Genomic DNA, 15,610 nt, shown 5'->3' on the forward strand with positions numbered 1-15,610 from the left:
CCGCCCCACGTGAAAATATCTCAGAAGCACTGATGTGGTGTAGTGTTGGCTCCGGGCTCACTGTGGCCACACTGTACGTTTCAGGGCCCTCTCCACTACTGATCTGTCATCATCGTCTTTCCCACTGACTGGAGACCAGCAGACGGATAGCGACATCCTGGCCTTCATCAAAGCCAGACAGAACCTACTCAACAGGACAGGTAACTCTACTCCTCTCTTGGCCCCCTTTTCCGAACCTGGACTCAACCTCGAGAGGAACTGGAATCGGTTCCATCACATTTTGGAACCGTTTCCAGAACCGGTCTCATCTCGCTGTCAGAGCTGGCATGTTGTGGACTTCACGTCTGCTGTACAATCACAATAACGATGGTTCTCAAACGTTACGTTAACATTTCAAGGATGTAACTCCACCCGTAAGAGTCCATTTGTTCCATTTGGAACCCCCTATAGGAATTGTTAAAGGGAACTGTTAAAGAACCGGAATTGTCAAAATCCTAAAGCATCCCAATCCTTCTCTCTCTCTCTCTCTCACACGCACGCGCACGCACGCGCGCACGTGCACTCACGGACGCGCGAGCACACACGGACGGACGGCGAGCACACACACACACACACACACACACACACAAACCTTTCACACTGTTTACATTCCTCATTCCACACTGCCTTCTAGTGGTGGTGTGATGTATTGCAAAACAATAGATAAAGTCCAGAATTCAAACTTTACTTGAGTAAAAGTACTATTGGTATTGGTATCACTATCAAAATGTACTTAAAGTAGAAAGTACAGAATGTCCCATTTCACAGGTTTTCTAATGCTGTTGCAACAGCATTAGAGCTATGGAGCAGAGCTACACAACATAGGCTATAAAATGTATAAAGAGCTTTTGAAAATAGCATCTCTACAATAGCAGATCTACAAGCTCAGTTACGTTACTGTTGACAATCGGAGAGTGCAGTTTAGTTTTATAGAGACAGTTTGATGATGGAGGTAACAACAGGTGAGTAACAGACTACGCTGCAGGGCTGCTGGTGGTGAGGGAATGGTGGTGTGGCCGAGTGAAGCTTGTGAGCTTGTAGATCTGCTATTTTCAACAAAGAAAAATGCTGTAGTACATTTGAGAACTTGTGAAACAGGACATTCTGCATATTGAGTACATTCTTGCTTTTGAAGTACATTTCAATACCAATACTGTTTACTAAAGTACATTTTGAATTCCACAGGTATTTCTACATTGCAGTATTGATACTTTAACTTAAAATAAAATGTGAGTACTTTTTCCACAACTGCCGTGAACTTCACGCCCACACATTTAGATCATAGCCCCAACTCAGCCGAAGATAGAATACATGCAAATGTACAGCTGGGAACGGAAAAGAATCAAACACTTTTGCTTAATAATACCTACAGCAAATTGTAATTGTGTTGTGTAATTGTTTCTCTCCTTTGACCCATGCTGACTTTGGCACACAGTGGAGTGTAATTGGCTGTCTTTAGCTGCTGCTGCTACTGTATATATGCTGTGGTTTGCCACTACACAGTAAAGATAGCCAGACATACTGAGGTCTGGTGACCAAACAGACAAGCAGGCAGGCTTTTGATTGATTGAATACTTCTTTTAGTCAGAAATGTAAACAGCCCATGGTACATTGACAGTCAGGCATTAAGGCTAAAAGGATAACACAAAATGGGGGCGCCCGCTGGCCAAGTGGTCCAGGCGCATGCCACAATATAGGCTCTGGCCTGACAGCGCGTCGCGTGTTCGAGTCCCGTTCATGACGACCTTTGCTGCATGCCTCTTCCCTTCTCTCTGCCCCCTTCCTGTGTATCTTCACTTCATACTATCAATGAAGGCAGAAAAGCAAAAAAAAAAAAAATCTTTAAAAGGATAACACAAAAAGGTCCTGCATATGGGGACTTGTTTCCATTGTGGTCCTATGTATTCAATTCATCAACATACAGTAGTATAAAAGATGAACACAATACATGTCATCAACAAATGTGTCGAAATCATCTCATCATCTGCCTGCATAGACTAGATTAAGATTCAATATGGTACAGAGAAACAGCGAGTAAAATGGAAGAGATGAACATTTTTACTTCCACATTAAATGTAACAATTACATTCATAATGTTATTCTGCTATTGGAGATCAAGAATACAGTATAAAGACTATCTTTCTATTTGATTTTCAGGTCATCAAATGGGCAAGTAGGGAAACCATTTAAACACGGCAACTGTGCCTTTCTTCTCTGATCCCGTTTTGTTGTATTGAACGTTTCATTCAAACGGAACATGTTTTGTGTTTCAGGTCCGGCTCATGGCGATGCAAGTTGATATCCTCCTAGCACACCGTCAAATTGTCTGTGTACATTTATCTACTTACGTAACTCCGAGAGATGTACGAATGGTCCATTCGGTTACATTTGTACCTTTTACTCGGAGAGAGAGATGAACACTGCGTCTTTACTGCTCATGTGTCAAGTCCTCGAATCTTCGTCCGCTTCCTGGGTCGGCAGGCCCGTCCTCAGTCCCACGAGGACAGGATGATGGCGCAGACATCAGTACGAGTGTGGTGCCAAACAAAGGATATTGTCTCTCTCACATACTAATTCATTATAATTAAGGTCACAGTTTACTATGAAAACCTGCATTTCCCGTCAGTCCACTCATGACACTGACCTCATCAAACCCTGGCTAGCCCTATATGGAGAGAACTGGTACGTCAGCTAGATCTGCATATATGGAGCCGGCCAGCAACTCTACATCTGACCTGACCTCACGGACACCAACTTAGTAGTTTAACTCCTGCTTCTTAACTGTGCCATACTAAGAATCTCTGTTGTTTCAGCGCGCCCTCGCCCTCAGGGCGTCAATCCAAGCAGACGGAATGGAATATGAATGAATATGAAAAGAATATGACTGATCACATGACTACATAGATAATGTGTAGTTGTGTACTGTACCGATTTGTGTGAGTTTTGGACAAAATGTGTATAGTAGCAAAAAGTGTTTTGAAGAAAACACTAAATAATAATAAAGTCATGCTAAAATAAATGGTAAATGGTGCATTTATATAGTAAGATTGTGCAGTAAGATTGTGCATTACATTTACCCATTAAATCACACATTCACACACCGATGCCGGAGGAAACCATGCAAGGCACCAACCTGCACATTGGGAGCAATTAGGGGTTCAGAGTCTTGCTCAAGGACACTTCGACACTAACTCTGGGGGAGCCCGGGTTCGAACTGCGGTCACCCTGAGCCACTGCCGCCCAAATGGGCCGAAATATAATATAATATAATATAGCCCGAAATGGGCTAAATGAGATGTTGTGTAATGAACCAAGGACTCCAGAGACAAAACGTTTTGATTGCATTGAGTTATGTGACGCAGCCTCTTATAGCACCACCATGAGGCCAATTTCTTCCTTGGGATTTCCCTCAGTGTTTGTTCCTTATATTAAAATAAAAACCACACCCGTGTGAAGTGAGGGGCGCTATATAATCAATTATTGACCTTATACCAACCTTTAAACATACCTTAGTTACGTCACAAAGAATGGTGGTCCCTTATTGGCCAAGGGTTTCCACCGACATACATACAGCCGATTTGCTCAAACACATGACGTAAATTCTCCATTCATTGTCAATGGCATTTAATGTTTGTGTTAAGACAGAATCGACACTGTTTATAGGAGGGGCTGGCTCCCCTCAAAAAATAATAGTAATCCCAATGGGCTGAGCCCTTTTGACCTGAAAACCCATGCAGAATTCAGTCCAACAGACGCTTGGAGAATTTTGACTAACGTTTTTTGATGCTGCTTGTATTACCTTATTAAGATCCTTCCTGTCATCAGCTAAGCAGTTTCCATACCAGACTGAGAGAGATTTGGAGAACATGATCACTGCTCTGTACAAGTAAGTCACACACCTTTTGACACCTTAAACTTCTTGAAATGCTACAAAAAGATGAATGCGTGGGCTTTCTGCACAATATGGCTTACTGTACTGACGTTTTAAGAAAGGGTGAGCCCCTGTAACTTGGCGTGTGCGCGTGTGACCATGCGTGGAGTGACGTAGCGGTCAGCAGCATAAATCACAGACACAACCGGCCGTTTGATCTGAGCAAATGTTGTCTCAGGAGATTCACCACCAAACGACCTCCAACCGGAATTACTTTTTAAGTGTTCTTTCCACATTTTGACATCACAATTCACAACGCATTTATTACAAATAATATAAGAAAATACATTTCTTCCCGCTATGGAAGAAATGTAAGTTATTGTGTAGGAAAAAGATGTTCATTATTGTGACAAACGCACACATTGTTTAGCAGTGTATTGGGAAAGAGATTTAAATAGGCTAATTTAATATTAAGTTTGTGTGTACATTTTCTATACAGTGCCCTGGATTACAGTATTATAGTATTGTCTCTGTTTGGCAGAAACCTTGTATATCCAAAACGGTTACTTTTCAGGAAAAAGAAAAAAAATAATGTACAGTAGTTCACAGTCATAATGTTAATACTTTTCGTTGATTCAATATTGTTTTAAACCCACAGACACACTTTACCATTTTCACTTTACAGAAGTAGCCTATCTACAGCATTCATTCACAGAAACTAATATCAGTACAAAGCAAACATGGATATCTTCTCTCATACAGTAGCCTACCGGCATGTCCAAAACTCTTACTTCGCACACCGCACTTCTGCTGACCTGAGATCAGATTCTAAAAATGTCTTCTAAATCCTGACAGTTTTCTGAAAAAGCTATGTTTCTTCGATTCGTTCTTCGATTTTTCAAAGATAGCATACCTACAAGCTCGTGCGCTATGAGCTTGTAGATCTGCTATTTTTCAATAGCTGAAGCATAACATAATGCTAACACCAAAAGGGGTGTTTCTGCTACTTTTGATGATTTTGTGTGATGCCGTAGTGTGGTCAAGTAGGGCATTCATTTACGGAAAATCAAACAATAAGTTAAACCAATTGACTGCCACAGGGTGGCGATAGAGGCCAGTCAGCTGTGCCGCGCAGAATGGGGGAGATTGCCATGTTGTCAAATCCGGGTTCCTCGTTCAGACCTCCATTGTAAGAAACCGGCGGGTTTTAGCAGTAGCTCACGCTGCTTATCTTTTGCCAGAAACTGTAATATGTCGGGAGCGATGTTATTTAAAAAAAAATCACAAATCACATGTCAACCTCGGATGGATGATGATCACCATATACAGCACTCGTAGTTTCAGAGATTATAGCCACGCGCACGTTTCCTTGTGCTGGGAATGACGAAGGCGTTGCCTGACAACCGGGTCAGTGTTGAAAGGTGATTTTCAGCTGTCGATAAAGTACATTAATTGAGGAAGAATTCCGTCGGAAGCAGACAACGGTTGGATTTTAAATTACAGAATATTACGTCAAAAGCAATAAATGTGTAACCCGGTCGATGCCAAATTTTGCACACACACTCCCTGGATGCCAACGATGAACCTCTGCCCCAAACTTTCCAGAACGGCCTGTTATAGTGCCACCAGGAGGCCGCTTTGTGCAAAACAAGTTTTTGCACAGTACACCTACAGATTTTGTCCAAACATCACGCAAATTGGTACACAGTCTCTCTAGAGCCATTCAACGAAACCGGTCTTTCAGATTTCTCACACTCCATCCTGATTGGTTAAAGGTATATTCAGTGATTTCACTCAAAAAACCTTAGGTTTCGTTTTTGGCTGTGGGACCCAGCCTTTCGTCCAATCAGGATAGAGAGTCAAAATCGAAACCTAAGGTTTTTTGACCCCCAGGGGTTAACTGGGGACAGGGAGGAACTCCTTATATGGTCAGCACACTCTATAGTAGAGAGGATTATCACAACAAAACAAAAAAATAAGTGATATTTGAATTAAGTGAAATCACTGAATATACCTTTAAGATTGGCTTCCAAAGTTCACAGGAGTGCTCAGTTTCAAACAAAATGCTGCAAATCATGAACACATTGCGTGATTTCCGTGAAATTGTGCACCCACATTCCCACTAGGCCGAGGACGAAATGCCACATGAACAATTTCAACTCAGCCTCAAGTTTTTACCTCTAACTGCACGGATCTGTGGATAACTTTGTATGCCAACTCCCTAGAGGCCAAGGAAAAACCTTTGTCTGGAATTTTTCACATCTGCTCTTTATAGCGCCACCAGGAGGCCGACATATGTAAAACACATTTTCTATTATTACTCCTTCAGATTTTATCCAAATTGCACGCAAATCGGTACACATGATCTCCATAGTCATGTGATCAAGACAGGTTTGTTTGATTTCTCATATTCCATCCTGATTGGCCAAGATTGGCTCCTACAGTTTTCAGGAGTAGCCCGCTTTGTACAAATCGCCACAACTCCTCAACGCAGCGTCCCATTGCGATGAAACTGTGCACGCATATTCCCACTAGGCTGAGGAAGAATCCTGGTGGAGACCTGTGCCCAGAAGGGCACTTTTTCTAGTTGATGCTGCTTTTGATCTGCAATATAATAGGCCTATCCATTTTCAATAAGAGAAGATTTATGTTAAAACTATTTCCAAAATCATAGACAAATGGTCACAATTTCTCAAGATTCTTCAAACTCTTAGAAAATAGACGATCTACAAGCTCACAACCTATCGCATTGCGATGCACTGTGAGCTGATATACAGCATGAAGGGTTGGTGCAACAGGCTCGGTTGCAGGACAGACGACAGCCAAGGTTTCAGGTCCCAAAACACATATGACCACTTAAAACCCATTTTGGGCAGGAACTCCTTTTGGTGTTAGCATTATGTTATGCTTTAGCTATTGAAAAATAGCAGATCTACAAGCTCATAGCGCGCCACCGAGTGGCGCGCTACGAGCTTGTAGGTCTGCTATTTTTGGAAAAATCAAAGAACGACTGACATAGAAACATAGCTTTTTCAGAAAACTGTCAGGATGTAGAAGATTTTTTTAGAATCTGATCTCAGGTCAGAATGGGTTAAAGCATCCGTATGGTGGGCAAAGCTTTCGCCAACCATATGGGGTTCAGTGGTACATCTTTCCAAGTAGCAATACAGAAATGTATGTGTGGTGCGAGAAGGGCCATACTGTATTATAGCTACAGCAGAAATTCACACAGGGGAGGGCAGGTGTTCTTCTGTCCGGACAGTGGCTCTCTCTCTGAATGGTTATGGTCTGGAGCAACAACAGGTGCTGCAGACACACCCAGCTCTGAGTCCATTTAAAGTTGGACTCTCAGGCCAGATGTGATTGTGACTGCTTAATTCAGCAATCCTCCACCTTACAGCCACGCCCACGATGTATACAATATAATATATTGTATACATTGTGGGCGTATATTATATATAGTATATTATACTCCAAATATATTCAATGGTTTCTCAATTTGTTGCAGAATTAATAATCCAATGTACCCTCCCCCACCGACTTAAAGATGGACTGCCGTGTTTTTTTGTATGTGTCTATGGAGTTAACGTTACTCTAGACGCCCAGGTGTGGTTAGAATATTGAAAGATGTCTTTCCTGTGTATTTTTGGTTTCTCAAAAGGCCCAATCAAAATGACAGTGAAATAGTGGCATCACAATTTCATCCTCTCCCCTAACCCCTCCCCATTTATCATACAGCTGTGGGTGCGGCTTCCGTTCAGGTGGATCACCACCCACCAGGCAAACCAGGCATACTTAATGAACTGGTGGGTGTGGCCACATAAAAACATAATTTTAACACTTTCTGTACACTGTTTTGACAAAATCTTTGTCCTAGTATAATCATAATACCTGATGATCATGTTTTAGCACATACTATAGGCTAAATGTATATATTCAAGCAAAGTTGATTCTAACAATGTATAACATTACAAAACCTGGTTTGGTTCATAAAAAATTCAACGTCCTGTTTTATGATCTGAAATGATCTATAAAATGCTGATATTATTACAGTATACGTATCCAATATTGCAGGGCCTGAACTTAAAAATCTGTTTTGCTCAATATGAATTGTTTCACTCTAGCAAATGAGCATGTTTCACTAAATGCATATTACATACTGTAGTTTTCCAATCAGATGGGAGTGTCATGCCATTAGCCATGGCGCCATCCACATGCACATGCAGGTGTAAACAAAGGAGCTTTGCATGTCTCTGTGTGGATTTGTTTGACGGATGAAGGATTCGAGAGATTTGCATCCAAGCTTGAGGTCGCCTTGGAGAAACAATGACTAGCCCAGATCAAAGCTTGTCGTTTCTTGTTGTCACACTGCCGTCCGATGATTAGACTCCCATCCGCAGTGTTAATTTATCCATTTGTAACGAGAGAGCTAATTGAGTTGCTACCGTACAAATATATGGCAAGAATCATGCCTACAGTATTTTGTCTGACATTCTGACAGAAAAGTCAATTAAAATGTCTCACTTACTTACTCCATAAGGTCAACTTCTTGTCCCCTGTACTGGACAGGGACCTGGCTACTGAAAGCACATGACAGATACAAGTACTAGAATATTGTCTTTTCAGCACTTAAGACCCAAGAGACATGTCATTGTTTCTTGAAAATGCAAAGTTACCCACATGAGCACAGGTCTCTCCCGCGCAGGAGGACAAAATCTATCGTTCAGTCAATCGGCAGGTGTCCTACATGGTCTTGATTTCTCAATCAAAGATTAGGAAGACCACTTTCCAACACTGTATACAGTTATGTTTTATATGGACTAAAATAAGGATTGCAAGTTGAACCACAACAACATCACGTTTCATATGCCAAAATGTTACCATGATAATCTCTCTAAAAGCGTATAGGATGTGGATTTCGTGAAACCTATATTTTGCTTCCCTGCTATTATTTGAATAGCTTGCTTATTAGTGAACAGGCCTCCCCCGAGAGCAGGTTCCATTCCAAAGGCATGCTTCAATGAACGCCTGCATGGCGTCAGGTGAAACATTAACTTTTGTTCTGCTGACAAGATGTTGCTTCCTTATTAGTGGACACGAGTGCATGGATAAATGGTGGAAATTGTGTGTTGGTGTGTGTATGTGTGTGACTGTTTGAATGCATATGTCCACTTAGGGGATGACACCCTAATGGAAAGGAGGCGGGTGGTGGTGGTGGGGGAAGTTTGATCATTGCCATGGCAACCCATAAATCAAGGACCAACATCTGTGCTCCTCTTTTTGACCAATCAGAGGATGATGATTAAGCCACGGTTCTTTTACTCGGTCGGTCTCACCAACGTAACGTACCAATCCATCCAGAGACGACTTTCTGCCCAACAGCAGCGCCTTCTTCTCTGCATCACGTTCATAAAGAAAAACAACAGAGAGCTTTTACGTCAGCTGCTTCTGAATTCCCATCAAATTTATTTGTCTCTGGTGCTTTGGCAACTTTAGTGTATGTTCTGCTGTAGGAGGTCCAAAACCAGCTGCAACGATGGAAGACAGCTTTGAGGAACTAGATGTCAGGTTCTGTTTCATTAGTTCTTTCTGAACTACATGACCAATTTCTGACGCGGAAGACCGACTGTTTTTGTTTGTTGCTTTTCCTCCACCGAGTCTATACCCCCGGGTTTCTTGTTGGTTGATGGCGGGGTTGCAGGTGGCTCGGGTCAAAGTGAGCTGGACGGCCTTGCTGGTTCTGGCCCATTTCACCTACCTGCTGGTGGGGGCCACCATCTTCCAGATACTGGAGCGCGAGGCGGAGAGAAACAACCGCAACCACTTCCAGCTGGAGAAATTGAACTTCCTGGCTAACTACACCTGCCTGGACAAAGAGGCCCTGGAGAAGTTTGTTCAGGTCTCTCTCTCTCTCTCTCTCTCTCTCTCTCTCTCTCTCTCTCTCTCTCTCTCTCTTCAACTTGTCGTTCCTGTGTGTCTTTAGATGTTTCTGAGATGCATTTTGGAAACCTATGATGTCTTGTTGCTCATTACAGTTTTTGATATTATACACGGAATGGTACATTGGTACATGGTACGTGACTAGTCACTGCATATATTAATATTCGTTTTTATTATTGTCATAGATGGAAAGAGTTTAAATGTGAGGCCCTGACCCCATCTCTCACCCCTCGCGTTCCAACATGTCTGACCTGGCAACGTGCTGACGTAATGGATCGAACGTATCAATGATTGATTGTGCTTGTCCTTAATAAAGTTCTTGGAATTAGTACTGTATGACAAAATATGTGTCGGATCGATTTTATGAATAGGCCTACTGTGCACACATAATAAAAGATGGCATCATGGCTTATTCAATCAATATTTATTTTGTATGTTTGCCAAAATAATTTCATGTATCGGCAAGATTGTGTGTGTGTGTGTGTGTGTGTGTGTGTGTGTGTGTGTGTGTGTGTGTGTGTGTGTGTGTGTGTGTGTGTGTGTGTGTGTGTGTGTGTGTGTGTGTGTGTGTGTGTGTGTGTGTGGTGACCTTAATGTTTTTAACTCACATCTTATCTTTATTTTTATTGTGCAGGTGATTCTTGATGCCTGGGAGAAGGGAGTGAACCCATCTGGCAACTCAACCAACCCCAGCAACTGGGACTTCAGCAGCTCATTTTTCTTTGCTGGCACAGTGGTTACAACTATAGGTGTGCATAGACTGTATGTGATATGTGATAGAAAGAGGAAGTAATTACGCCTATAGTACGCACTTGTTCCATGCTAAAACTATTTAATGCTGACTAAGTTTCAGTTCGACTTTGTAAGGTCAAACTTTTGACCTGCAAGTGGGCCAGTTGTTAGGCCACTTTTATGCTGATCCTAATAGACTTGCACCTACAGTATGTTATTTGCATAATAGTCACCCTGACTGCTTCACAAGTCAAGTCAACAAAAAACATTAATTGAATTTGTTGAAACTCGGCTTGTTTCAGCGAGCAACACTGTCAAATGACAATGTATCAATTAGGCTTTTACTGTACCTTTAACTCTTATCTTTATGGTTTTGTTATTTATTCTTGTGGTTGGTTTGGTGAAAGTTAGGATTTTGTTTTATAGTGGGTGAGGGGGACCCCACCGGGAGGACATTATTGTTTTATAGTGGGTGAGGGGGACCCCACCGGGAGGACATTATTGTTTTATAGTGGGTGAGGGGGACCCCACCGGGAGGACATTATTGTTTTATAGTGGGTGAGGGGGACCCCACCGGGAGGACATTATTGTTTTATAGTGGGTGAGGGGGACCCCCACCGGGAGGACGTATAGAGCCTTCGTCCCTCCACCAAACACTCCACTAAGCAATATTACACGAGAGGGTGTGGGTTAACGTCATTATTGCCACGACAGTGATGCGGTCAGGAACGAGACGAAGTCGAGTTCCGCAAGCATCATTGAAGTGGCAATAATCACTTTAAACCACACCCTCAAGTGTAATATTGCAATTATACAACAGTTACCCTTAAAACTAAGAAAATCACTGAAAAAAAAAATGTTTTTTTAATGACAGATGTAGACACTACGACCACAAATGTCCAAAGAAACTAACTAGCCTAGCCACCGAGTTTGCTAGCGCTCTGGGAGAACAGAGCAGCTGAATTCTTTGTTTTGATTAGGTGGTGAATGGTGCGGGTTTAACCCACTCAAAACGACCTGTGGTATAATTGTGTTTGCATGCAGGATGCCCCTACAAAGCCGGTTGCATGCACCGCCGCCGCACTGCATTCGAACCCACAAACGATTATGTGTGTAAATGTGTATTGTGTTTGGCGTGCAGGCTATGGCAACCTGTCGCCCAGCACGGTGTCTGGCCAGGTGTTCTGTGTGTTCTACGCGCTGTGTGGGATCCCGCTGAACCTGGCCTTCCTCAGCCAGCTGGGCAAGTGTCTCACCCTCCACCTGGGACGCCTGGAGAGGGGCATGGTCTCCTTCCTCCCACACCAGGTATGTGTCTCACCCTCCACCTGGGACGCCTGGAGAGGGGCATGGTCTCCTTCCTCCCACACCAGGTATGCCTGAATAGTGTGCATTCAATGACCAAACTGAAATTGCCGTTATATAGTTTTAGTCATCTTATAGCTTAGGGTTTTTTTTTAGTTTTTTTTTAGGTTTCGTCAGTGAAAAAAAGGCAGTTGACAAAATGAACACTGAATTCCTGTCCCACAAGCAGCAGTCGGTGGAGGTGGTGACCGTGAGCTTGTTCCTCATCACGGGCAGCCTGCTGTTCCTGGTTATTCCTCCGCTGGTGTTCAGCTATGTGGAAGACTGGTCGTATGGAGAGGGCTTCTATTACGCCTTCATCACCCTCAGCACCATCGGCTTCGGAGACTATGTTGTGGGTGAGCGTGGCTGATAGTGATGTGGTGCAAAACTATAGCATTCACTTGTGACCGTGTGAGCGCTCACAATTTGTCACACGCCACGACATTAAATTGGCTTTTTAATCGGATGTGGTAATATTAGACATTGTACTCTAATTGTTTTGTATAGTGTAAGTATGTATTAAAGCAATCCGTAATTTATATTGTATCATGCATCGCTGTTGAAATCCAACATAAGATAAGATATCAGATCAGAGACGATCAGATTTGATAGGCTTTCTGCTGTTACAATAACGGAGACCTACAGTAACAGGACGTTCTTTCATCTTCTGCTATTTTCAAAGGATTTAAAAAAATGTACACATTTAATTATAGTACATTTGAAAACCTATCAAATGAAAAGAGACATTCCATGTAATGAGTACTTTAAACCTTTTGGTACTTGAAGTATTACGTAAAAAAATTGTAAATAAAAAATGTAATATCCGACTTTTACTACTACTTACTTACTTAAGTTTTGGTGGTATTGATGCATTTACTTAACCCATTTTGGGCGGGAACCCCTTTTGGTGTTAGCATTACGTTATGCTTTAGCTATTGAAAAATAGCAGATCTGCAAGCTCATAGCGCGCACTACGTGCGAGCTTGTAGGTCTGCTATTTTCTTTTTAAATCGTGAAAATGTAGAAGATAATTTTTTTTTAATTTTGAGGTCAGGCCTAATAATAAGTACACTAAAGAATGTGAGTAAAAGTGAACCTGCTCCCCAGGGACGGACCCGGACAAGCAGTACATCTCGGTGTACCGCAGCCTGGCCGGGGTGTGGATCATCTTCGCGCTGGCGTGGCTGGCTCTGATCCTCAACATGGGCGCCAGGATCGTGGAGCACTGCGTGGGCCTGAGCCTGAGGCACCCCGCCGGCTTCCGGAAGCAGGGCGAGGACGAGGACGCGTCGTCCAGCAAGCTGGAGGACGGGAGGTCGGGAGGAGGAGGAGGCAGCGCCGGCGGCGGCACCGTGCAGTCCAAGATCTGACGACTGCGTGCCGGGACGCGTCTGGGAATCTGCTGTGTATACTGCAGAGTTAGGTCATTGGTTTTCAAAGTGGGGGTCCGGGGACCTTCCGGGCGTGTGTGTGTTGTGTGTGTGTGTGTGTGTGTGTGTGTGTGTGTGTGGGGGGGGGGGGGGGGGGGGGGGGGTCCTTGAGGGGGTACCCAGCTAAATGTATTAATATACAGCATCACAATCGTTTTATCCCCATTATCCATATTTTCTACGTTTTTGTCCTTACCCTGGGCCCGTTACAGTGGAAAATCGTGTATAATGTAGTTAAAAGCGAGACTGTACGATATTTGCTATGTACTGTAGATTGTATTGTACATATTGTGATATAAACTGGAACAATTCACTCTAATGGAACACTATGGACTATGTTACCAAAATGTCCAGCAATGGCTGCTTTTCCTAAGACAAGAACTGTACAAAACATGGAAGTAAAACGAAGCATCAAGACCAAGCGGTATAGGGGTTGGCAGTGACACAGACTATAGCGTACACATGGGGAAAGGATAATAATAATAATAGTTTAAAAAACATTTAAGATGGTTGATTGATTGATTGATTGAAAACAAATAAGTTGTCATTTTGTACAATGTGTTTTGTTGGTATACTGTAATGTGTTGCTTCTAATTATATACTGTTCGTTGATCTCATCCTGGCCCTGAGCCCTCTGCTGTAGCTAAAAGACTGAAACCGATATTTATTCTTTGCTATTACACAATTTGCGTGTGTGCGTGCGTACGTGCGTGTGTGTGTGTGCGTGCGCGACGTTGCACTCATGTCTGTGCACATCTGCGTTTTGTGTACTGACTCCAGTGAAGTGAGGGCTCATTGGCTATCTTAAACAAACACAATCAAGATGTGCGATGCCAGGCCAGGTCAGACATGTTGGAACCCGAGAGGCGAGAGCTGGCGTCATGCAGGGTGGGACCTTTGCTGGACAGGGAAGATGACCGTAGAGAAAGGAATATCTCGCACTCTCTTGAGTAGTTTCTTATGAACTTGTTTATTTTGAGCAAACGCATCAGCGGTCTACCTGGAGAAACGGACGCGTTTCAAGGCCGACGTGCCGAAACGCGGATATTCCCTTCATAATTATGTATCTTCAAGAATCTGCACCCTATACTGAGACTACTCTTTTTTGGCTTTTCTGCTATTATTGATAGATATAGGGGAGAATGACAGGAAAGAGGGAGAGAGAGAGACGGGGAACCCCTTTTGGTGTTAGCATTATGTTATGCTTTAGCTATTGAAAAATAGCAGATCTAATAGAAGAACGACTGACATAGAAACATAGCTTTTTCAGAAAACTGTCAGGATGTAGAAGACATTTTTAGAATCTGATCTCAGGTCAAAATGGGTTTTAAGACTCCCCCTGAGTAGAGTGTGCCTTCTCCTGACGGCTTTTGATCGGTGGGATTGTTGCCCTCCAGGGAAGATGACCTCCCAGGAGAGACAGGAGTCCACAATGTTCATATTTACCACTTAAGCCCCACAGGGCTCTGTTAGTGTATTTTGAGTTTTCTGTTATTTTGGAGAATTAAGCTTTCACTGAAAATAGAGCTTGTCGATCTGCTATTTTCAGTGAAAGCTGAAAATATAAGGACAACTTCACCATATCTCCAAGTAATTGGTCCTCACTAATACTCATAACACATTTCTGTCTCAGAGGAAGGCTATGAACATTTCGGGACAGTTTAGAAACATGTCTAGCAGTGACATCATCAAAGCGATGATGTCACTGCTATGGCAGGTTTCGTATCGATGGCAGTTTTCTAACTTTCCAGAAAGACGTAGATTATTTTAGTTTGGAATCCCAATCGATATGTCACTGGTAGGCGTATGAACTATGAACCATGTGTCCAAAGAGACGCTTTAATGAACCCTAAATCCCATTTGTTTGTATTCTGATTCATTCACCCAAACGTGTGTCCTGCTGCCCACCCAATCAAAAGTTACGGGGAATATATTTTTTAGCCAATATCAAAAATACCACAAAATATCTGTACCACGTATTCATTTCTGATTGGGTGGGCAGCATTTTTATAGACATTTAGACCCACCTGAACACCATTTGCCATCAGTGCTATTAACCGACAGAGTGCTGATGGAAATTGCATTTAAATGCAATACTGATGGAAATTTCATTTAAATACAATACTGATGTTCACTATTGTGTCAACATTTGACTGTAAATATGTAAATGCTGAAGATTTTATTTCATTTATTTCAGATATGGTAAACTACAGCCTTAAAAGTCACACAGGTCATTTTGTCATATCGCAAT

General features: G+C 42.6%; 1 protein-coding gene across 1 annotated transcript in view; it reads left to right on the forward strand.

Moving 5' to 3' along the window:
- Positions 1 to 13,299, forward strand: part of kif6 (kinesin family member 6) — a gene marked incomplete at both ends in the record, with an annotated part of 109,274 nt that extends 95,975 nt beyond the window's left edge. The window contains 4 exons of the mRNA XM_083791695.1: positions 85 to 200; positions 11,724 to 11,890; positions 12,117 to 12,285; positions 13,037 to 13,299. Coding sequence (XP_083647821.1) covers positions 85 to 200; positions 11,724 to 11,890; positions 12,117 to 12,285; positions 13,037 to 13,299 — 715 coding nt within the window. The remainder of the gene's footprint in view (positions 1 to 84; positions 201 to 11,723; positions 11,891 to 12,116; positions 12,286 to 13,036) is intronic.
- Positions 13,300 to 15,610: the final 2,311 nt, after the last annotated feature.

The sequence above is a fragment of the Protomyctophum parallelum genome, assembly GCF_964188405.1.
Source record: "Protomyctophum parallelum genome assembly, chromosome: 20".
NCBI lineage: Eukaryota > Metazoa > Chordata > Actinopteri > Myctophiformes > Myctophidae > Protomyctophum > Protomyctophum parallelum.